This window comes from Pinus tabuliformis, chromosome 2_2 (genome assembly GCF_031772625.1).
Source record: "Pinus tabuliformis cultivar Carrire ecotype Pingquan chromosome 2_2, CPIR1, whole genome shotgun sequence".
NCBI classification, from domain to species: Eukaryota; Viridiplantae; Streptophyta; class Pinopsida; order Pinales; family Pinaceae; genus Pinus; species Pinus tabuliformis.
The window spans coordinates 115,047,324-115,071,905 of record NC_142300.1 but is presented as its reverse complement, the minus strand read 5'-3'; the positions used below and the strand labels follow the sequence as shown (position 1 = coordinate 115,071,905).

Sequence of the window (24,582 nt, the reverse complement as noted above, 5' to 3'; positions counted from 1 at the left end):
TTGAACTGAAAGAATATAAAGAAAAGAGATACTACACTAAATACAGTCAGTAGCACCGTAATTTAAACTTCAACAGGATAACAGTATATGCAATATCAATTGCAAAAACATTTTTTACAAAATACAGTAAAAAACATTTGTTAGTAACAATTAATTCGATCGCTTCCAAGAAATAATTGACACCATTTGATTTCTTGCAGCTGTTCTCTGAAAGGGTCCAAATCAAAAAATGAATATGGCACCCTATACAAATACATAGGATTTATAGTTCTCTCTCTTTTTGTCATTTGTATAAAAATAACCAAATCTGTATCCAGCTCATTTTGAAAAGAATAACGCCTTATTTTGACCTGGTGAAGTTCAGAGTTCAAACTTGGCCCTGGTGCTTATTAGACACCCACATTCTCCCTGTGCCCTGGAAGGTTCCCTGCAATTTGTTGATCAACAGTTTGAGCCAAGCTCTGCCAACTCCCAATATCTGTATCACAAGTCTTCATCCTACCTTGTTTTGATGGACTCAGGAAGTTGAACCAGATCTTATGCATCCAGAGGAATTGTGAATCACATGTTGAGTAGCTTGAGAGAAGGGAAACATAACTTTTCTCGGTTGTCCAGCAGCATTGATAATTCTTTGTGTACAAACATCTGCAGAGAGGACCTTGCAATCAACAGTTGCATTCCTCAATATTCCTTGATTACAAGGATTGTTCAAGCATAAAGATAAGTGAGGCTGCCAATTGTAAGGGCAAGGATTTTCCTTAAATAGGCATGGCTTTCTGCATGTGCCTGTGGAGCAGGAATCTATACGCATTGATGCATTGCACTCAGAAACACTTGGCATATTTGAGCTTCTTGTTGAAGTTGACCTTTTTGTTAGTGGGTTCAAAGGTGAGATGTTTGCTCCAAAAGGTCTACTATCATTTGTCAGCTTCACCTAGGAAGATAACATATGTGAAGTTAGCACAAAAGAAATCAAAAAGTGAAAGTCCACTACAAAAATGCTCCCCGTCTCTTTCTCTGCAAGGAGACATTCTGAATAGGTGCACCTTGTTTTCTAGGTTTCGCCTTTCTTTCATGTGGAGAGCAGAATTGCTTGTCCCAATGTTCTTTGACATGCTGGACTTCACTTTCTGTTGTAAATGGCAAATTTCAGGTCAGTGCAGAGAATAAACAGTTCATAACTTTCTTGAATATGAATCATTTGAAGTTGTAATACAAACTGCTTTATTTTTTGAGAAAATTTTGAAGCTTTAGCAGCTCTCGTTATAACTGAATATTGAATGGAAGTAAAGCAGACATCTCAACTTAATCAAATCCCTGGTAATGGAGCAGGAGAAGGGAATTCTTGAAGAAGGCTTTTAAAAGGAATTTTGACATAAATGGTTTAGTGTCTTAAATCACATCAAATCAAAGACTTTCATAATGCATGAAGTTACTCTGACTGAAATTCAGCACCCTAAAGCCAGAAGCTACCATGCAAAGACTGTCAACTGAAGTCACATTCATAATATATCAATAGCAACATTTTGTTTCTCTATAGAGAGAAGCACCAATGATGGTGGGATCAATTTAAAATTATGTACTTTAACTCGAAAAAGGTATAGAATATATCAAATCACAGAAAGAAATGGAAAACAATACATGTGAAGTCTTCATATATCATATATTTTATATGGAATTCTCTAAAAGCTAATAGTCTCTACAGATTATTAGAGCAACAGTTGATTCATTGTATAGTAACTTTTCAAGGGCATTAAGAAGTTAAAGTCAGATTTCCAGAGCCAAATCATGGGCGATTAATAGTTTAAAGCATGTGAAGAAAATGTGAAGCAATCCATAGTCCATGTTGCCCAAACCATTCTGGAAACCTTATTAAGCAGAGATATATGATTCAGCCATGGCAAAGTATCATATCCTTGCAACAAAATAAGAAAGATTCATCCTACAAAGAATTAAAGTATCTGTAAACAGCCCTACCATCAGTCCATAAGTTTTGGAATTATGGCAAAAAAACTTTCTAAAAGATTAAGGCCATCTCAATGTGCTGGAAAAAGGTGTCACCAAAGCTTGGGTATGGACAAACATTGAATAAAATTTCAAATTTACTTTTACTTACAGTTGATTCATTTATGCCTGAAAAACCTGTCTTTCTGACAACAGGATTTGCTGAATACTTTTTCAATCCAGGAGAATTTCCTTTCCTGTGCTCATAGGTTTTTGTCCCTGTATATAGAGCATCCATTGTTGATTCAAGAGCAAGATCACTTGATGCCAAAACAGAGTCACGAGCTGCAGGCAGCATATCCTCCCTGGTATTTCTGTTGGTATCAGATTTTTGGTGCCTCATCAATTCACCCTAACGGAACCAAGTATTAAAAAACAAAAAAAATAAACAAAATTAGAATCACTAAATACATAGAAACTAACTCTGGATTTTGAAGTATGCTTTGCAGTCATGAATTAATCAAATGTTTGTCAATGCTTACAACCTTCCACATGAGTGACTGCACGTCGTACACAAATATAGTTTATACATACAAACTAACTCTGGATTTTGAAACTACGCATTGCAGTTTTGAATTAATTAGAAGTTTGTTAATACTTACAGCCTTCCACATGCATGACTGCATATCTCGCAAAAAATGTTGTTGTGGACCAATAACACTTCCAGGTCTAACTACTCGTAAATATCCTAAAACCTGTTTCATTGTTCAGAATACAAAATACCATTTGAAAGCCTGCTTCTATATCCCGTGCAGCACACTAATTTATAAGCAATTATTGCATCATAAACAAATACCAATGCTAATTTAGAATCTAGATAGCCAAAAGGATAAATAAAATCAATTCAATTTGAGGAAGGGTTGTTTGATTCCAATTTAAAACTGAAGTCTAGTTTGACAGAGAAAACATGCAAAGGATCCTGAATCCTGTTTGAAACGGGATATCTAAGATCCCATTAGCAACTGCACTGTTATGTTTCTATGTTTAATTCAATAATTTAACTTAAAATAGTAGAAGGAAATAACTAACCTCATTGGCAGTGAAGCGGTAATGTTTCATAATATAACAACCAATCAACACCCCAGTTCGGCCCAATCCTGCCTGCCACCTCCAACAAGACGAATCAGTCAATAAATAGTTTACTACTCGATAATTGCAAAAGGTCAATAAATACAAAAGTTGAAACTTGAAACATAAGTACACCATTACATCTATTGTCTTAGATAACAACTGAAACAGGATAGACTAGGGAAAATATGACATATTAACTGTCCACTAAAACTTCATTGAAGGATGATAATGGAGCAAGTCACTCACCTTACAATGGACAGCCACTGATCCAGGACTTCCTTCTGCAATTTTCAAAAATTGCTGGACAATCCACTCAGGTGGGCAGCTGACAAGATAAAATTAAGAGGCAAACGAAAAAATGCATTAGAAGTTAAAACTCATTAAACAGGAAATTACTGGAAAAATATATCAATTGAGATTGTTTTATAACATACACTCATAGTGCAAACCTGCCATCTGGGAAGTAGAGATCGTAGAATAAAAGGCCATGATCTGTGAAACCACGTTTATCATACATTCTTTTATTAAGTCTGATCACGGTAGTAACACCTGTCTGTAACAACCACAAATAAGAGATCGTGCTATATTATACATAAAGAACGAAACATAAGACAGGGCTATTCACTAGCACATGCTCATGCTAAAATCAAATAAGCTCAGATCACAAGTTTATAAGAGTTAAACCTGTTTAAAATAGTCAACATAGTCTTTTGGCATCAGTGTGCGACTTCCAGACATCTACAAAGATAAACAAAAGGCACTTCAACAAGAGCAACAGATAGGTGAAGTACAGTTTAACAATGTCCCATTCAAACATGTTGCAAACAGGAATAACAAACCAAGAAATGATACGAGTCTACATTACTTGGTTCCACATTAATAGCAAGAGTGAGACCTGACATGCAATATTCACCTTTATTGAAATCAGACAGTATCATTATTAATGGTATAGCTAGAAAGACAATTCAACCACATGTTAAAAAGTAGAATAACAGAATAATCAAATGGTGACATGTACCTCCATACACCTTGCTCGAGGACCACTAAAGGCCACAAATTTATTGGGAACTATCCAGTTTAAATCACCATTTTCAACCTAAAAATCAACATATATGTCATTTGTTGGGAAATCTGATATCTGAATGACAGATATCAACCAAAAATGAGCACTGACAAACAATATGTACAATGGATAGACTAATCAGGAACTGTCATTAGATGTTTCAAAAACTCTTTGTACAAAATATAAGAAAAAAAGTATACCTTCTCAAAATACTCATATTCCATGACATTGAAGTCATTGAAATCAATCCATCCAATCCTTTTGCCTTTTGCTAAAGCCTAAAACACAGTAAAAAATGTTAGGCCACTCTTTTTAGATAAGGTGCAGAAGGAATAACAGAAATCAAAGGGAATACAGAGACACTACTACAAAGGTAACATGAAAGTAAAGAGGAACCAACAGAGAAGTAAAAGAGGGCAGCAACACAAGCATTACTACCAAAAGAAAATGATAAAAGTCAGGACAGCAAATATATACAGTTACAGTTATAAAAAAATGTACATTATTTTCATCACGCCAAGCATTGAAGGCAGAAGCAATATAACTCTATTTTAACGTAAAGCAACCTATTCTACACAGTATGCACCTGTTACTACAGTATGAACTTGTGTTAATTTTAGGTAACAACGGTATGTTCTATGCTTAAGAGCAATTTACTTCAATTTTTCTTATTATTAGCCCAATATCAATTGCCAGATTAGCAATCACATTAACATGACAGTAAATGCAAATAGAACATAAATAAAAAGCAGAAGACAAGCCAAGACAAGAGGACACAATATTTGGTGGATATCAGGGAAAAACCCCAATGTGGGGAAATCCTTTGGTCAAGTCTTCTTATTATTCTTCAAAAGTTCAGCAAAGAGAGAGTACAATATACAAAATTCACTTGCCCAATTACAGTCAAATCTGTCCAGTCAAACTGCAGTCAATAGGATGCCCTAACAAGAAAGTCAACGCTGGTCAACTTAGCAGAAATCTTCCTCCAAATCAGTTCGATCAAACCCAGTCAATTCAGCTTTCAAGAATAGACCAAATCAGCCCAAAACAGTCGCGAAAAATCTGGTCAAACTTGGTCAACACACAGTCAACTTCAGCGGTCAACAGCTCTGCAGTCAATGCTGGTCAAACAGCTGCAAACACCTCGATTTTTGTGCCATAAGCTGCGGCCTAAGAAAAACGAATTTCCTGCCTGAAAAACGCAGTCAAAAGATGAAGTTTGACCCTTGGTCTAAGTCCCTATAATAGCCCAAAAACAGATCTGAAATTCCGTCCTGCAATTTTAGTCAAAACAGGTCCATGCATAGACAAGAAGGATGCTCCTGCTTGTTGTACGAACCAATGAGAGGAGAGAGAAAGATGAGTGATTGATGTGTGTCCAAATGAGGAAAATGACTCCTATATATATACACAACGTTGAGGGTGAAGATACGTAACTTTTGGGCTTTTGAGCCTACATTAGATTGCTGGCCTAACCTTGACAATTTGTCCATAAATGAAATAAATTCATAATTCCATTTGTACATGTCAAAATGAGATGATCCTTAGATCAATCCTACACCCCTCGGAAAGAGGAATCCAATAAAAAATCAGTTGCATCATATGAACTGTCCAAGGTGGAGTTTGACCCTAGTTGAAAAATTTAACACTCCCTTTCAACTAGGAAGAACTCCACCTTTCAAATCATCTGACAATTTGTGCCATCTCTAACATCCTTGTTATACTTTGCTCTGCTGAACCATGAAGAAATAATGAAGAAGAAATGATTGAGAATGTGTCATACCATTCTTCACTGACCTGAAATCAGTCTCCAATAATCGAGAGTGTATCATACCACTCTCCAATGACCCAAAGTCAATCTCCATTGATCCCAAATCAACATCAAACATCCTGGCATAGGGAGTATGGTAGTACACGATGCGTCCATCGGTAGTACTATAGTCTATGGTCCGTATCCTCATTTCCCTACTCATTGGCCAGATGAGAGGTACTTCACATGAGTCTCGGACTGCATGGGTAGGATGTATCAACAAGAGAAGGTGAACCACTCATCTTGTTCATATGCCATAGGAGAAGGTGAGCCACTCATCCTACGCATATCTCAACCATCATGGGGTATTACAAGAGAAGGTGAACCACTCACTCTGTACATCGTGCACCACTAGGAGAAGCTGAACCACTCACACTATGGTCGCTCATCGCTCCAAGAAATACCCCAAACCCCCCGGAACTCCCAAAGCTCAATATCTAACTCAAACGGGACCCTCATAAGAGGGTCTCTCCACGACTCCAAGCTGTTCACGGAAGGTTAAGAATTTGACCTTCCCCGGGGGCTTCATAAGAATATCTGCGACTTGATCATCAATCCCAATGTGATGGAGCCTTATTGCTCCCCATTGTACAATATCCCGAATAAAGTGGTACCTTGTATCAATATGCTTGGAGCGGTCATGAAACACGGGATCCTCAGAAAGACAAATCCCACTTTGGTTGTCGTAGAAGATCACGATGGTATCCAACACATGTCCAAAGAGCTCACTAAAGAGCTTCCTCAACCAAATAGCTTCACAAGATGCCATACTAGCAGCAAATATATTCAGCTTCAGTGGTGCTCAAAGCAACCAACTTCTGCTTCCTGCTCATCCAGGATATCGAAGTAGAACCTAGAGAGAAACAACATCCCGATGTGCTTTTACGATCCACCACACTACCAGCCCAATCAGCATTAGAATAACCATGGAGCCTCACATTCCCAGCAGTGTATCTCAGTCCATAGGTGATTGTGCCCCGGAGATATCTCAAGAGATTCTTGGCAGCAATCCAATGTATGTGATGAGACTCGACCATAAACTGACTCGATGTATTAACTGCAAAACATATGTCTGGACGAGAGTTCACCAAGAACATCAGGGCCCCCACGAGTTGACGATACTCAAAAGAATTTCCCAAATCGAGCCCAGCACCACTTTCACACAACTTCTTGAAGTTAAGTTCCATCGAAGTAGTCACGAAGGCATAACTTCTTGAAGTTAAGTTCCATCGAAGTAGTCACGGATTTGCAGTCCACCATCCCAAATCTTTCAAGTAGCTTCACCATGTATTTTCCTTGAGAAAGGAAAATCTCACCTGGCTTTTGCCTGACCTCCAACCCTAGAAAATAATGCATCAGTCCTAGGTCCTTCATTTCAAACTTAGAAGCCAACTCCCTCTCACATTGATGAATAAGAGGGTCTGCACCTGTAAGAAAGATTCTCCAGAGACCACTAGATTTTCTTCTCCACTTTCAAGAATCACAGAACTATTGCACCCATCTATCTATAATAATGCTACCCATAAGCTTGTACAAAGTTCCAATCTCAACTCCCCACACCAATACCAGTGCTCCCTGAAACATCTTCTAGGTATCTTTATTGAACACTATTTTTACACCTACATCATCTATCTTGCTTACATAAATTAGATTTCTGGACAATGCAGGAATATGCAGAACACCAGGATGTGTTATAATCTTTTCACCTTGCAATTTCAATTTTCAACTTGAATTTTCCCCATTCAATGATTTAATCCTTCCTGTAATCCCCTAGGAAGACATCACCACCATCATATTTATCGTACTCACAAAACCACTCCCTATGGAGAATGAAGTGAAAGAATGCACCTAAGTCAATCAACCATGCCTCATGATCTACATGTGTACTTAAAAAAGAAGCCAAGTACACATCCCCACCTTCATCTAAGGTGGTTTTGACCTTTGCAAAAGGAGCATCTTCAGATTTGTTTCCTTTCTCAGGGGTTTCAGATTTACAATCATTTATTTAGTGCCCTTCTTTTCTGCATTTCCAACATACCTTCACAGGTTTTCTTGGATATTTATATCTCCCTATGGATTTAGGTCTCTCAATTGAGGACCTATTTATATTTCTTTTTTGGGACCATCCTCTCACAAACAAGGCATCTCCATTATAGCTCTCCATATTTTTCTATCTCATCTCCTCTGACAACAAGGATGAGACTATTTCTTCAAACTTCAAAGTAGTTGTATTGCTACCTATAGCAACAACCAAACTATCCAATGAATCCGGTAGAGAACACAACAAATTGATGCATTTATCTTCATTTTAAATTTTTATATCAAAATATAACAACTAGACTACCACAGTATTAAAGGCGTTCAGATGCTCTGTAATCGAGTCTTCGTCCTTCATCCTCAAATTATATATTTTTTTTGCGCATGAACAATTTTGTTCACCAAAGACTTAGATTAGTACAAAGTCCCTAACTTTTCCCGCAAAGCATTTTCCGTATCTTCCACCGATACATTCAATAATACTGAAACTGAGAAACACAATTGTATTGTACTCTTCACCTTTCGATCTAACTTCCCCCAGTCTTCCACTGACATTCCTATGGGTGTCGTGCCTAGATCTACAACAATCCACTGATTTCATTCCACTTACAGATCCTACATACTGAGCTTCCACAACTCAAAACTCTGACCATTAAATTTCTCGATCTTTATCTTTCCACTGCATTCCATCGCCTTTCATCACAAGAATCGATCCCATAGATCTCCCACTGAACATGGTCTACCACAGACCCGAGCAAAACCCCTCAACAATAAAAGCATCCCCTTGAAGCCGAAACTTCAATGATAACAAATGTAGGTTTTAACCTTGTATGGAAATTACCTTCAAATGAATTCTTAAAACAAAAAAATAATGGCGAGAACATAAAACAAACATACACAAAGATTTTCCCTTGGATACCAAAACCAAGACTACCAGATTGATTTTTCATTATATTCCTTTCAATGTAACAATACATATATATACATGTCGAAGCATTCACAAACCCTAATCCACTAACTCTGGATTAGAACATAATCGTAGTTCCCTTGGCCGGATCTACAAAATACCATGGGAAGAAAACCATCATGCCCAAAACCATGCACGAAAACCATGCAAAAACCACCCATAAAATTTATTTCAGGGCCAGTCGTGGAAAGAATATAACACATACCCAACAATTTCTATAACTACTTAAATATTCATAGCTAAAAATTCCTTTACAGCGTTATAAAACGATATTTTCTCATTTTTGAGAAGTCATATGACTAGTGGAACGTTAACTTTGAAGATTGGTCCTTGGTTTCTCCATTTGAACTTCAACTTCAATAGGAGTAATTAACCTTTCACACTTCTTCCAAAGTACTTCATCTGGAAGATTACATTGGATCATTTTCTGGAATGCAACTTTCAAATTTGAAAGCTTTGTATAATTAGGTTTTGCAACAAATAGTGTCTTCATCAACCAAAGAAGTTGGAAGTCCCTCTACAAATAATTCACTACAGTTCTTCCCTTTAGAATTGCAGTCTTTTCATGTGTTGTATCTACTTTTCTTTTAACAACCAATAGTTCCTTTCCATATACTTTCTAAGAAAGTAGATTTCATTACTGGTCCCAACAACTAGGTAGACCAGCTCTAGTCCTCTGGTTAAATTTGGAATTAACGTCCACATAAAGTACCAAGATGAAAGGTTTGTCATTCTCAACCTTAAAGTAAAGGTTTGGATTAGCTTCACTTCTTGTAAAACCCAACTTCATTAGATAGTTGTCGATCCTCTCAAACCAAACTCAGGGAGCTTGCTTCAACCCATAGAGAGCTTTCTTCAACCTGCATACATGTGTCTGACGATCTTGAACTTCGAACCCCTTGGGTTGTTCTACATAGACTTTCTCCTTAATTGAACCATGCAAGAAGGCAGTTTTGACATCCATCTGGCATAGGTTCCCTCCTTGTGAGGCAGCAAGGGCTATAATCGAACAGATGGTGGTATATCAGGCAACTGGTGCAAATATCTCATCGTGGTCCACACCTTTTGAGAGAAACCTCGAGCAACAAACTTGGCCTTGAAATTTTCAGCACTTCCATCAGCTCCATGCTTGATCTTGTAGAGCCATTTTGAGGTGACAACAGATTTGTCCTTGAGTCTAGGGACCACATCCCAGACATAATTCTTCATAATCGACTCATACTTTTCGTTCATAGCATCCTTCCAAACTTGGTGCTTCACAACTTCTTCGAATGTGCAAAGCTCAGTTTGAACAATGGTGCCCATGGTAGTTAAGCACCCTCGGTACCTATTCGGCTTCTTACTTTCACGAAAAGTCCCTCTTGGTGCAATATGTCTCTCAGCATCTTCGAGAGTTTCCCTCAGCCATGAGGGTCTCCTTTTTTAGGAGGAGGGCTCATGAGGAGGTGGATCAATGGGATCCATTGGTCCTTCAACTTTGAGCATCGGTTCATCTTGTGGTTCGCCCTGCTTTTGTTAGGATATTCCGACACATAGGAAATAGTTAAGTATAACTTGGTCTAGTATAGAGTTAGGTAAAGTGTGTTTCTTTACTATGTACATTTTGTAACTTACAATCCGACGGTCACGATATGTAGTGATCCGACGGTTCATTCTCTCCTCGGTATTACCGACACTTGATCCGTGGCCTAACACCCGATTGGTCCATGATCTCTATTTAAAAAGCATGGAGGGTCATTTGTAGGGTAATCCGTCTATGAGAGAAGCATATGTAAATTTTCATTCTTTTATTAATAAATTGCCTGAAGTGGCCGCATTGGCTCAGGCCGTGGACTGTTTCCCTCTTTGAGGGCTTTAACCACGTCAAAATACTGGTGTATTGATCTGTGATCTGTTTGTGAGCGGTGTCCTTTGGTGTTCTGTCTGAGGAACTTACCCTGTAAATTCCTACATGGTATCAGAGCTATTTGAGGGCCGCGTCCGTTGGTGATCCAAATCTGAAGCCGGTAGAACTGCATTCGACAACCGTTTCCTAGATCTATTGTTTTTGACTGCTTTCGGGCCGAGAGGACTGCTCTGTTGTGTTGGGAGCATCTATTCCAGTGAGGAACCCCTTTCGTTTCACACGAAAAGGTTTCCGGTAGCCCTAGCTGCGTCATTTTTAAGATCTGGAGGTATACAGTGTTTATTTGCAGTTTACAGTTATTTTCTCTCTGTTTATTTCGGTTTTCAGTTTATTTAGCCTTTTTTATTACCGGATCTATACCTTTCATTTCTGCGTATGCTCTTTGCCCTGCGACTCTGTGCGATCTGGGCAAATCAGAAACAGAAAGGAAGGATTTTTCTCATGCGTATGCTCTTTTCCGCTGTGCCTTAGTGTGATCTCGGAAAATCAGAAACATTGAGAAAAATATTTAGTTTCCGGGTAAAGCTAACTTCGAGCCGCAAGGTTCGTTTTTTTTTGTATTTCCGCGTTGGGTTTTGTGTTTTTTGTTTTGTAGGGAAAAAGAGTTTTTTCAAGGCAAGCACGCAACCCAAAGCATCAACCCCCCCCCCTCTCTCTCAAACTTTTTGTATAGCTCACTTGGTGCAAAGCTAATTTATGAGAGTAGAGGTCTTGGGTTCAAGTCTCCATTTTGTGGGGGCGGATTTTTTATTTCCGCACATTCCCGCACTTCGTCGGCGACTTCATCAAATTTTTTTCAAAAAGCCATAACTTCTTCATCCGGAAGCCGTTTTCAGAACCGTTTTTTTTTAAACAGCCTAATTTTTCGAGATCTTTCCATTGGTTCACTTAGTTTCAGCATCTATAGCTTCAGTTTTTTTTTTTAAATGGAAAGCCCATGCCAAGTTATTCTTGACAGCACCAACTACTTCCAATGGTGTTCCTACATTGTGAATTTACTTAGAAGTAAAGGTCTTTACAGAATAGCCACAGGCCAAGAGACCAAACCAAAAGATGAAAACAAGGCAGCTAAATGGGAAAATAGGCAAGACCAAGCACGTGGATTGATAGGGATGTCTATTTCTCCAGATCTTAGATTCCATATTGCAGAACTTGATACTCCTGATGAGGCAATGAAACAGATTACTAATGTCTTTGGAATTAAAAATGAACTTAAAGCCCATCAACTTGAAAATGAATTGCTTACATTGGACCCCAATAATTTTTCTTGCATTGAAGATTTTTTGTCCAAGTTAGACTTCTCTTGGAAGGTGTTAAGGTTAAGAAAGAAGATAGTAGCCTTATCTACTCCATTCTTACTAAGTTGGGACCAACCTATTCTGTGTTTGTTTCCACCTTCCATTCTACAAGAAAAGCCTTCATTTCTCAAGGACAAACCTACAAGTCCCCTTCCTTTGATTCCTTTTGTGATTCTTTAATAAGAGAACAAGAAAAACTCTTACACCTTGGTCTTCTTCATCTTGGAAACTCTTCTAAGAAAGCATTAGCCGCCCAGCAGCAACCAAATCCAAAGAATCCTAAGAAGTTGTATCCTAAAAAGAATAGTCCTAAACCAAACAATGGTCCTAAGAAATTTCAGCCTCAAAATGAAAAATCATTTCAACAAAATGATAAGACAAATAAAAACAAAGGGAAGAAGACTGATAGACATTGCAAATTTTGTAATCGAGATGGCCACTTAGAATCCAAATGCTTTAAGAAGATGGAAGCCTTGGAAGCAGCAATGAAGAAGCATAACATCCATTTGGAGCACTCTTCAACTTCAACTTCATCTTCAGGAATGTCACTTTCTGCATGTGGTTGTCAAGCATCTCGGTCTGGCTATGCACTAAATGTATCTTCTTGTTCTCATTCTCATGAGTGGCTCATTGATTCTAGAGTTTCTTATCACATGGCCAAAAACAAAGCCATGTTTTCTTCTTTAAATGATTGTAACACCAAAAATATGTATGTTGGTGATGATAGATCTCTTAGTGTTGTAGGGACTGGAACTGTTCATATAGACAATAGTCAATTTAATGATGTATTATGTGTTCCAACCTTATCCTGCAACCTTCTATCTGTATATCAAATAACTCATTCAGGTGAAGGTAAAATCGTTGAATTTTCACCTCATGATGTTGTAATTAAGGACCTAAGAGATCCTAGACAGATTTTAGCTACTGGCATTGTTGATGATTCTACAAGGTTGTATAAGTTTCACAACTTTGGGTCATCAAATCTTCCCTCAGTATTTGTTGCTCATAATGATGAAGTGGGCAAACTTTGGCATGAGCGATTTGGTCACTTAAACTATCGCTCTCTTCAGAATCTATGTAAAGAAAATATGGTGACACGTCTTCCAATGGTATCTTGCGGAGATGGTGTTTGTTCCAATGTTTTTAAAACCGGAACCGGTGACCGGACCAGTCCACCTAATGAACCGGTTTACCGACCGGAACCGGTCTAACCGGGACTGGTTTGGTCTAAACGAACCGGTTTTTAAAAAATACATTAAATAATTAATTTTTAATGAAACAAAACTATTTTTAAGATGTAAAACCATGATTCCAAGCTAATAGAGACAAAATATGCAAAGTTTGCTCATTTATATACCATGTAAAGGTGAATATATCAAAATGGCACAGAGTGCAATACATATCATCGACAAAATAGCAAAATACATAAGAAATGAGGCTCTAAATGGCCTATAAAGTCTAAAAACAATGTTGTAAGCTATGAGGCCATTGGCCTACTACAAGCCTACAGTGTACACATGATCAATCATCAAGTTCATAACCACTACTAGACACAGGATCATCATTAGAAGCTACAGACATCATCTGGTTCAGAGTCTGAAGACGCCTCAGCCTGATCTGCAACCTCAGTATCAATGCCACCAATGACAATAGAAGTGGACCTAATGGAAGCACGAGTTTGTCGACCTGCATGACTAGTGCCTTCCATTGGTTCTTTGCCTTTCCTTGATGCCGCTACTGATCCTGGTTCTGATGCCACCACATAATCTGCTTCAACCCCTGCTAAAGCCATGTCGATATCAAAATCAACCTCAAACACAGGTTCTTCAGTCTCCTCCACCCATTTTGATGTTGGATCAATATCATCCAACACAATGGGATCTAGATCAGGAGTTTTGCTCATCATTTGGAGCTCTAATTGCATTTACTGTTTACCCCCAAACCATGAAATCCTGAAAACCATTAAGTCTGCTGAATTTTGAGTGAAATCTAAAATTCTAGTTTCTCCATATGAAATCCAATGAGGTCGAAACCACTCTCAAACATCCTGAGTCATTTCATGGTAATGTTAAAAATTTAAGTAAAAGGATGAAAATAAAAATTAAAGGAAATGTCACTTTTACTTTAAGAATTTAACATTACCATTAATTGCCAACATTGTTAGGGTTGGTGGGCATGCCTAAAACCGGCCACCCTTAGTTTCCCCCCAAAACCCCTAAACCACAATCAGGAATACACTTTTTGCAAGTTTTGGTGGGCATGCCTAAAACCGGCCGGTTTAGGACGGAACCGGCCGGTTTTTCACCGGTTAGGGCAAAAAATGGGCGAAAGGGCCTTTCCAACCGGGTTTTTTGGCAGGTTTAGACCGGTGGCCTTGCTAACCGACCGGTTAGACCGGTAACCGGTTTTTTAAAACGGTTTTGAAAACTATGGTTTGTTCCGAATGTGTACTCGGAAAACATCATCAGGACAGTTTTGAAAAACGTGCCTCTTGGCACGCCTCAGCCCCTTTACAGCTCGTGCATAGTGATTTATGTGGTCCACTTCTAGTTGCTTCATTCTCTGGCTACAAGTATTTCTTAACTTTCATTGATGATTTCTCCAGACGCACTTGGGTATACTTCTTAAAACTCAAGAGTGAAGTATTTAACATGTTCTTGGCCTTTAAGGCCTTTGTTGAAAAACAATCTGGACATCAAATTCTTAAGCTAAGATCTGATAATGGCGGAGAATATGTTAAAAACACATTCATCAACTTTTGCACTGAGAATGGAATTCAAATGCAACATACTGTTCCATATACTCCACAACAAAATGGTGTAGCTGAAAGGAAGAATCACACCTTAAAGGAAATGGCTAATTGTATGCTTCAATCTAAAGGACTTAGTCTTAATTATTGGGCAAAAGCAATTAACTGTGCAAATTACATAATAAATCGCACTCCTACTAAGGTTTTAAAAAATATCACTCCAGAAGAAGCATGGAGCTCAATCAAACCAGATGTAAGTCACCTTCGTGTTTTTGGAAGTGAAGCATGGGCCCATATTCCAGTTGATAAACATAAAGCTCGTCTTGTTGCTAAGGGTTTTTCCCAAGTTGAAGCCATTGACTACACTGAAACCTTCTCCCCTGTTGCCAAAATGAACTCTATCCGCCTTGTTCTTTCCCTTGCTGCCTCTTTCAAATGGGAAGTCCATCAGATGGATGTTAAATCTGCCTTCTTGCATGGGAATTGCATGAAGAAATTTATATGGAACAACCTATTGGCTTTATACAAACAGACTCCAGCGTTGTATGTCGGCTTAAGAAATCCCTTTATGGTCTCAAGCAAGCTCCTCGAGCTTGGTATGCCAAAGTGGATAACTTTCTTTTAGAAAATGGCTTTTCTAGGTGTCATTCTGACAATACTATTTACACCAAGAAAGTGGGCAAGTCTCTTATCATTCTTGTTCTTTATGTTGATGATCTTATCCTGACTGGTAGTGATCTCAACCTTATAAACCATTTGAAGTCTAGCCTTAAAAGGAAGTTTGAAATGACAGACTTAGGACACTTACATTATTTTCTCGGTCTTCAAGTCTTGCAATCCAAGGAAGGTATTTCCCTTTCTCAGTCCAAGTATGCTTGTGATATTCTACGCCATTTTCACATGGAAGACTGTAAGCCAACCCCTTCTCCCTTTCAGTCTGGAGTCAAACTTTCAGTCACTTGTACTTCTCCTGAAGTTGATGCTACCTTATACCGTCAACTTGTAGGAAAACTTTTGTATCTAACCCATACTCGTCCTGACCTTTCCTTTGATGTTGGCCTTGTTGCTCGATTTATGCAAAACCCACGTGAAAGTCATTGGAAAGCAGCTAAAAGAATACTTCGTTATGTTCGAGGTACAGTTCAGTTTGGGATTCATTACAGTGCCAAAGCAACTCCTCTATTGGTTGGTTTCACTGATTCCGATTGGGCTGGTGACCCTGATGATCGAAAGTCTATTGCAGGTTATGTGTTCACTCTTGGTTCAGGACCTATTACATGGGCTTGCAAGAAACAAGGTGCCATTTCTCTTTCTTCAGCAGAAGCAGAGTACCGTGGTGCCGTAGAAGCTAGTAAGGAAGCCTTGTGGCTTCGTCAGATCCTGTCAGAGTTTGGCTTTCAGCAGCAGCATCCGACTACACTTTGGTGTGATAATCAAAGTGTCATTCAACTATGCAAAGATCCAGTCCAACATCAGCGCAGCAAACACATTGAACTACACATGCACTTCATCAGAAAGCTCTTTCATGACCATGTTCTTGAAGTGCAATATTGTTCAACAGATGATCAAGTTGCAGACATCTTCACAAAGGCTCTCACAGAGGCGAAGTTCACTAAACTTCGATTTATGGTTGGTGTTTAGGAAGTTGTCACTAAGGGGGGATAGGCTCTAGTGCCTCCTTCCTTCTCCTATTGTGTCATATTTGTAAATCCTTCAATCCTATCCCAAGTTGTTCTTAAGGGGGGATGTTAGGATATTCCGACACATAGGAAATAGTTAAGTATAACTTGGTCTAGTATAGAGTTAGGTATAGAGTTAGGTAAAGTTTGTTTCTTTACTATGTACATTTTGTAACTTACAATCTGACGGTCACGATATGTAGTGATCCGACGCTTCATTCTCTCCTCGATATTACCGACACTTGATCCGTGGCCTAACACCCGATTGGTCCATGATCTCTATTTAAAGAGCATGGAGGGTCATTTGTAGGATAATCTGTCTATGAGAGAAGCATATGTAAATTTTCATTCTTTTATTAATAAATGGCCTGAAGTGGCTGCGTTGGCTCAGGCCGTGGACTGTTTCCCTCTTTGAGGGTTTTAACCACGTCAAAATACTAGTGTATTGATCTGTGATCTGTTTGTGAGCGGTGTCCTTTGGTGTTCTGTCTGAGGAACTTACCCTGTAAATTCCTACAGCTTTCCTGTATCTACTTCTTTGTCCTTCCTTGGAATAGGAAGGTTACTAATCTTTCCAAGGGCAACATCTTCATCGAAGGTGACGTCATGACTTATCTCCACTTCTCTTTGACCAGGCACATAGATTCTATATGCCTTAGAAGCTTCACTATAGCCCACAAATGTTCCTTTCTTCCCAGATGCATCCAATTTACTTCTCTTTTCTTTCGGTACATTAAAATATACGAGGCTACCAAAAATTCTAAAGTGAGAAACATCAGGTTTCTTACCGGTGAAAACTTCTTCGAAAGTTTTGGAGTTCAACACTTGATGAGGGCATCTATTTTGAACGTACACAACAGTGTTGGCAGCTTTCACCCACAAGAACTTCGAAAGGCTTTGATCATGAAGCATGGCACGAGTGGCTTCTATAATAGAACGATTCTTTCTTTCAGCAACACCATTTTCTCAGGAGTATATGCAGTAGTAGTCTCCATCTTAATGTCAGCTTCTCTACAATAGTCATTGAACTCATTTGATTCATATTCGATTCCATTATCGATCCTCAATATTTTGATCTTCTTCCCAGTTTAATTTTCGACCAAGGCTTTGAAAGAATGGAACCATGTGAACACTTCTTCCTTCTTCTTCAAGAAATACATCCAAATTTTGCGAGAGAAGTCATCCACTAAGATAGCATAATGTAAATATCCTCCCAAAGATGTCACGGGCATCATACCAGATAGATTAGAATGAACCAATTGCAAAATGTCAATAGTCTTGCTATAACTTGAGGGGAATGTTCCCCTTGTATGTTTTCCTTCGGCACATCCCTGACAAACACCCTCATGTTCTTCTTTAAATTCGGGCATATCTGTCACCATCTTCCTCACATCAGATAGAGCCTTATAATGTAGATGAGCAAACCTTTGGTGCCATAATTCGGATTGAAGAGATGTGTCATAAGACATAGCTCCCAATGGGCTTCCTCCAACTTGATATAGGATATCAACCCTGAATCCAAGAGTAAATGCTTCTTTTGAAATTTCTATTCCAAACATGTACCTTTCCATCAATGAATGCCACCTTGAATCCTTTGTCCTCCACCGCTGAAATAAATACCAGGTTCTTCTTTAGATCAGGTACATATAGAACGTCTTGTAGATGAATGGTGTTACCTTGATTCAATTAAAGAGTAACATTCTCAACTCCCTTCACGGAATAGGTGGCATTGTCTCCAAGAATGATTTCCAAATTTGTATCATTTTCTATCAGATTCAAAAGAGCTTCCTTATACCTAGTGAAGTGCCTTGAGGCACCACTATCAATCGACCAATTTCCCAAAGTATCTGGAGGAGAGGCAGTAGAGAGGGTAGATATAAGATAAAATTATTTTTGCTTGTTATCTACAACATTAGATTCATCATACCTAGAGTTTCTTGATCTTTTGGGAGGTCGACCATTTCCATGTTGAGTAGCAGGAGCATTATTTTTTCCATTGTTGTTGAATCTATCATTCCTTTGATTGTTTTTACTCCTGAAATTGTTGTGATTGTGGTTGTCATCATCATGAAGTGTATCCCTTCTATTCGGACACTCCCTATCATAGAGGTCAAACCTGTTACAAATGAAGCATCTTCCCTTCCTTCCATCTTTGAATCTCGGTCTTCCTTGACATTGCTTCTTTGAAACTACATTGTTTTTCTTTTTAGCATGAGCGAAAATGCAGTAGGATCATTCCTATTTGAAGGCATGTCTCTCTTCATCATCCTTGTTTCTTCTTAAGTACATTTAGTCAACAATTCATCAAAACCTAGAATCCTGTCATTGTTGAGGATAGTAGTGTTGAACACATGCCATTCACGAGGGAGACCTCCAAGGGCAATAAGAGTGAGCTCCCTATCAGCGATAACTTCTCCAATTGAAAGATCATTTTTATCTCGGTAATCTTCATGAAGTAGGATTGAATATCTTCACCTTTTCCCTTCTTTATGTCCTTCAACTTGTTTTTGAGAAAGAGGACTTGGTTTGCATTGCTAACTTTGAACATGCCAACCAAACTGTCATACATCTCCTTAGATGTGTTCAAATTGGAGATGTATGTAACCAAATGCTTATTAATAGAATCCCTGATGATCTTCTTAGCTTTGACTTCACCTTTCTTGTACTTTGTCTTAGCGGCAACTAGTGCATTTGAAGGAGGTTCAGTAATCTTTCCTTGCACATAGTCCATAACATCCTGCCCTTCCAAAGTCAAATCAAGAGACATCTTCCATGCATGATAATCAAAATTATCATTGAGTTTGTCATCAGGTTTGAAGAAAGATGCGGAGGCCATTGACTCTTGTCCTTGTTCAACAAATCTCAGTGATTGCTCTTCTCAGTGATTGAGCTTCACTCTTGGTTGGGATTTGTCTTCACCTCAGCTCTGATACCATGTTAATTTTAGGTAACAATGGTATGTTATATGCTTAAGAGCAATTTACTTCAATTGTTCTTATTAGCCCAATATCAATTTTCAGATTAGCAATCACATTAGCATGACAGTAAATGCAGATAGAACATAAATAAAAAGCAGAAGACAAGCCAAGACAAGAGGACACAATATTTGGCGGATGCCAGGGAAAAACCCCAATGTGGGGAAACCCTTTCATCAAGTCTTCTTATTATTCTTCAAAAGTTCAGTAGCAAGAGAGTACAATATACAAAATTCACTTGCCCAATTACAGTGAAATCTGTCCAATCAAGCTGCAGCGAACAGGATGCCCTAACCAAAAAGTCAATGTTGGTCAACTTAGCAAAAATCTTCCTCAAAATCAGTTCAGTGAAACCCAGTCAATTTGGCTTTCAAGGATAGACCAAATCAGCCCAAAATAGTCACGAAAAATCTGGTCAAACTTGGTCAACGCACAGTCAACTTCTGCAGTCAACATTGGCCAAACAGCTGCAAACACCTCGATTTTTGTGCCGGAGCTGCGGCCTCAGAAAAATGATTTTCCTGCCTGAAAAATGCAGTCAAAAGATGAAGTTTGACCCTCAGTCAAAGTTGGTCAACGTCCCTATTATAGCCCAAAAACAGATCTGAAATTTCGGCCTGCAATTTTAGTCAAAACAGGTCAACGCATAGAGAAGAAGGATGCTCCTGCTTGCTATACAAACCAATGAGGAGAGGAGAGAGAAAGATAAGTGATTGATGTGTGTCCAAATGAGGGAAATGACTCCTCTATATATACACAACATTGAGGGTGAAGAGACGTGATTTTTGAGCTTCTGAGCCTAAATTAGATCATTGGCCGACCTTGACAATTTGTCCATAAACGAAATTCATAGTTCCATTTGTACATGTCAAAATGAGATGATCTTTAGATCAATCCTACACTTCTCGGAAAGAGGAATTCAATGAAAAAATCAGCTGCATCATTTGAGCTGTCCAAGGTGGAGTTTGGCCCTAGTTGCCAAATTTAACAACTTGCCTTATCAATCTAATAAAAAAACCTGGAAATAGCAAATAGCATTCTAGAGAATTTTACCCTGAGGCAATCAAGAACGGAAAGATGATATGTTGAAATTCCACAAGTAGGATCCCGAAATGGCAAATATGATTCAAATAGTGCCAGTGGAGTGTAAGCAACTTCAGGATCCCAGTCTTCAAAGAGCACCAAGTAAGCTCCAAGCTGCAAGAAAGATGAATACAGTAGTTAGGATATACAATCATACTGAACCTGTTTGATTCCAATTCGTGATACTCTGCACAAACTATATATCTTAAAGAAAACATTGCTTAATCATGAAAACACAGATAATTTCAATATGAGAAATTAATATCAAAGAGCTAGAAAGCTTCATCTTCAGCCATAACAATAGAAGGATTCATTTTTAGCGTAATAATGGCATAGTTGGCTCTCCCAACTAAGCCAACAAAAAAAGATAAGCATGAAAGAGGAAAAAGATCACAAACCAAAACAGCAGCGTTTGCCTTCTTCTTAGGATCTGAACTGCAGTAGAAGCATACACAGCGTCCATGTGCCTCTCCTTCCTGACCACTCAGAAAAGAAAAGAAACCAATCAAATTAACATATTGTAAAGTCCAAGAGATATTTGGAATTGGTGATTCACATTAAAAATGAATTAATAATATTTTAAAAAAATTGCTCATATGCACAATTTCAAAACAATAATAATTTTGATTATCTGCACACTTTTCCAATATTTGGTTCTGTGATAAATTACTTGATAACATAATGACTTCCTCACCAACTACAATGAGAAGTTACAAATTGGCGAGAAGTTACAAAGATAACAAGATTACTGCCCTCTTTAGTTTAATTATTGTACATCAGCATGCAATCCTACTGAGATAGAGATAGACTGAGAAAAAATATTGCCCAGATGGGCCAATTTTAAGTAGAGTTCCAAGCAGTGATAGAAAAACCAATGGATCTAATCCATTTATCAACTTGTGTGTTCCTTTTAAGGACAGACTTCATGAAATGGTTGAAAAAGGCACGACTGAAGGAAGATGCCAACCTACGTTGAGGCACCAGCAGCAAACCAGAAAATAAAAATAACAAAAAAAAAATTATATCAATATCTCTTTCACAACTGCCCAAAGTGGCCATAATTCAAAACTACTTTACTAGGAGTCTGATGTTTCACTTCAGTAGAAGCTTCTGCAACATAAAAAACTCGAAATTGAATAAATTGTCTAATCAAACTGGCAAGGGCTACAAATCAGTGTAATAAAGTAGAGTTCCAATAAATGACAAAGAAAGAATACCACATCAGTTTTATGAGGCAAGTAAATAAGAAACAAAATACGGCACAAGGCCTGAGGAGCATAATAGTGATTTCAGCTTGCAGAATTAAAATACTTTGTCAACCAGAATCCAGATTATAATGTCCAGAGGCAAATTGTTAAAACTTAAAAGTTTAGAACACTTATTATAAAATATATAATCTAAATAAGATAATAGCTCATAAATCACCTTCAAGAGTTCATGAAGCTTCCAGCAGAACCGATAGGTACAAGCAAGGTTAAGAGGTCCAAAATCAGCGTAGAAGGGTTCATAAACCTGCTTCGTCAATTCCATAATTAATTTAAACAATTAAAAAAAATCATTGTAACATTTATACCAGAAATTCAAATTCAGCACAATTTGTGGGGAAAAAGCTAAAGAAGAGGAAGAACGCTTCCTTCTACATTTCCCTGCCCTACAAACACATCGAAATAACTACTTTCAATTAATAGTCTCTCCAAGAGATTTCATCACACAACAACCACAACTAAAAAGGAAATCTCATAGCACAATTTTCAAGCAAGGAAACAAAATTTTAGAAAAAACCTAAAATTCTTAATCAGATGCTTTGATTATCTTCAGCTTTTTATTTTGATACCAGGAGAAGAGGACATATATATATCAGACGTTGAAAAGCCTTTCTAATTGAAAAAGGTATGTCTCCGGTTAATCAGCATGTATACTGACTGCAAGCAAAAACCAAAAAGAAAGGGATAGTGCTTTTATGACCCAAAAATAATGGATACTGGAGGGTTCTCATCCACGATTTTTAATCAACAACCCCCGTTTTGTCTAGTTAGCGGAATGAATTGCCCTGCCAACCATTCATTTGCTGATCAAATCAAAATCACAATGAACTCACGGACATAAATTGTAATTAGAATTAAGCATACCAGTTCCTTATCAACGCTGAAGCAAATGGCTGGGCGAGGAAGCCATGACGCCTTGATATCATCCTGTCTATGCAAAACGGCAAAGTAAAGTTTTCCTTCCATAACTTGAGAAATGCCACTCTTGTCAAATTAATTGAACCCCATATCTCTCTCTCCCCCCCCCCCCACTGTAAACCTATCTGTAGGCCTCCAACTGTCGAAACTACACCAAATTTATGGCCAACCCCCCAACGAACGCTATGTTCCGTCCCTTCTTCGTTAGTGGAAGGAATAAGGAAAGAAGATGGAAAAAGGTTTAAAACATAAAACAAAGAGATGATGTCGCCCTAACTTTAATATATCTATCTATACGCTCTATTTTGCTCAGGAAGCATATAAACCCTCCAGTAAGGGTTTCAAGCAAAATTTTCGAAATACGTTGCTTGCCACGCATCGGTTTCGGAAGCTATATTCTCTACTTCGACTGTTCAATACTTTTCCTCATTGCAGGGTATTTTCATGCTATACATTGATTCAGACCTGGTCTTTGAAAGCCCAGATTGAACTCTTTAACTATTTTTTGTTTAAGCTATCATGTTGACGAGAACTTGTGTGGTGTATAACGCGTACCTGTGATTTTTACGAATTATAGTATTTCAGATTTATACTGTACTGTACTGTACTAATCTGATCTATGCCAAAGTGGGCGCAAAGTGCACAGAAATTGGTACAAACCCCCGTAGAAACAAGACATTGATAAACCATGGAATATAGAGGAGCGCAATAAAAAGATAAGACTTGCGACAAGCGCAACACTGGAGAACCAACCGAGGCGACGATTCGACGATCGGTGGACCATTGGTAAAATACTGTTTTTTAATTATTATTTTCGTCATCCTGTCCATATTGATGCCATCCAAGGCATGAATGGAGATGCTATAACTGTGGGTTAGTTAGTTTTATATTGGGATTATTCAGGGTGGTTGATAAAATGGTTGTGATACAGCTTGAGTGGGTCTAATGGTTAAGAGCATGTGTTTCCTCCTAAGAGGTCACAGGTTCAAAAACCAGAGGGGGGTAGAGTATGTATGCCTTCGTAGACTTAGCAGTCAAATCGCTGCGCGGAGGTGGGTCCCTTGTCCCACAAACAAGGGGGTCTCATAAATACAGCTTGAGTGGGCCTAATATACAGCTTGAGTGGGCCTAATGGTTAAGAGCATGTGTTTCCTCCTAAGAGGTCACAGGTTCAAAACCAGAGGGGGGTAGAGTATGTATGCCTTCGTAGACTTAGCAGTCAAATCGGGGGTCTCATACACCAATTTGGTGTCTGGCTTGGCTGTGACCTTAAAAATGGATATTATTATTATTATATTTTTTCCAAGTATGTTTAAATTCATACCAGGAATATTGTAATGACTGAATCTAATTTTTTTCACTAAACATTAATCCCTTACTTATATCAATTTATTAGGCACAAATTCATCACATTGAAGTAGCCTTTCTTCTCTTTCTTTTTTCAGTATTCCATAGGATAGTTTATTTTCCATTACTATTATGGGATTTATGTTGTTATTAAGGGATTCATAACATGTGCAAGGTGTTTTCTTAGGTCATATAGAGATTTGATGAGTTTGTATACCTTACATTCTTGACCTTTTATAGTTAATCTTTTTTGTTGATGCATGTACACATTTTCTTTCAAGTTTCCATTCAAGAATGATGTCTTCACATCCATATAATGAATCATCCACTTATTACACGTTGCCAAAGCCAACAATGCATGAATGGTTGCCCATTTTGTTATGGGGGCAAAAGTCGTCATAGTCTATGCC

At 38.2% G+C, this 24,582-nt stretch overlaps 1 protein-coding gene across 6 annotated transcripts; it reads right to left on the bottom strand.

Annotated features, from left to right (window-relative positions):
- On the bottom strand, positions 1–23,618 carry LOC149191628 (uncharacterized). Of its 6 annotated transcripts, none has more exons than XR_016254285.1 (16): positions 22,772–23,618; positions 22,068–22,154; positions 21,041–21,118; positions 20,613–20,756; positions 4,339–4,416; positions 4,094–4,171; positions 3,941–3,970; positions 3,760–3,813; positions 3,525–3,628; positions 3,322–3,400; positions 3,034–3,105; positions 2,607–2,699; positions 2,117–2,356; positions 1,437–1,490; positions 1,047–1,130; positions 782–934 (listed from the first exon to the last, which is right to left on the bottom strand). XR_016254285.1 is itself a non-coding variant. In XM_089404366.1 (15 exons), the coding sequence occupies exons 1-15, from the start codon at positions 22,871–22,873 to the stop codon at positions 518–520; spliced, it is 1,734 nt and encodes a 577-aa protein (XP_089260492.1). In that variant the 5' UTR covers positions 22,874–23,614; the 3' UTR covers positions 1–517. The 6 variants fall into 6 exon arrangements, 4 of the variants coding, with proteins under 4 accessions (XP_089260492.1, XP_089260491.1, XP_089260494.1 ...); XR_016254286.1 differs by having other exon boundaries at positions 782–928; XM_089404366.1 differs by lacking the exon at positions 1,437–1,490 and having other exon boundaries at positions 1–928; positions 22,772–23,614.
- Between the last annotated feature and the right edge of the window lie 964 nt (positions 23,619–24,582).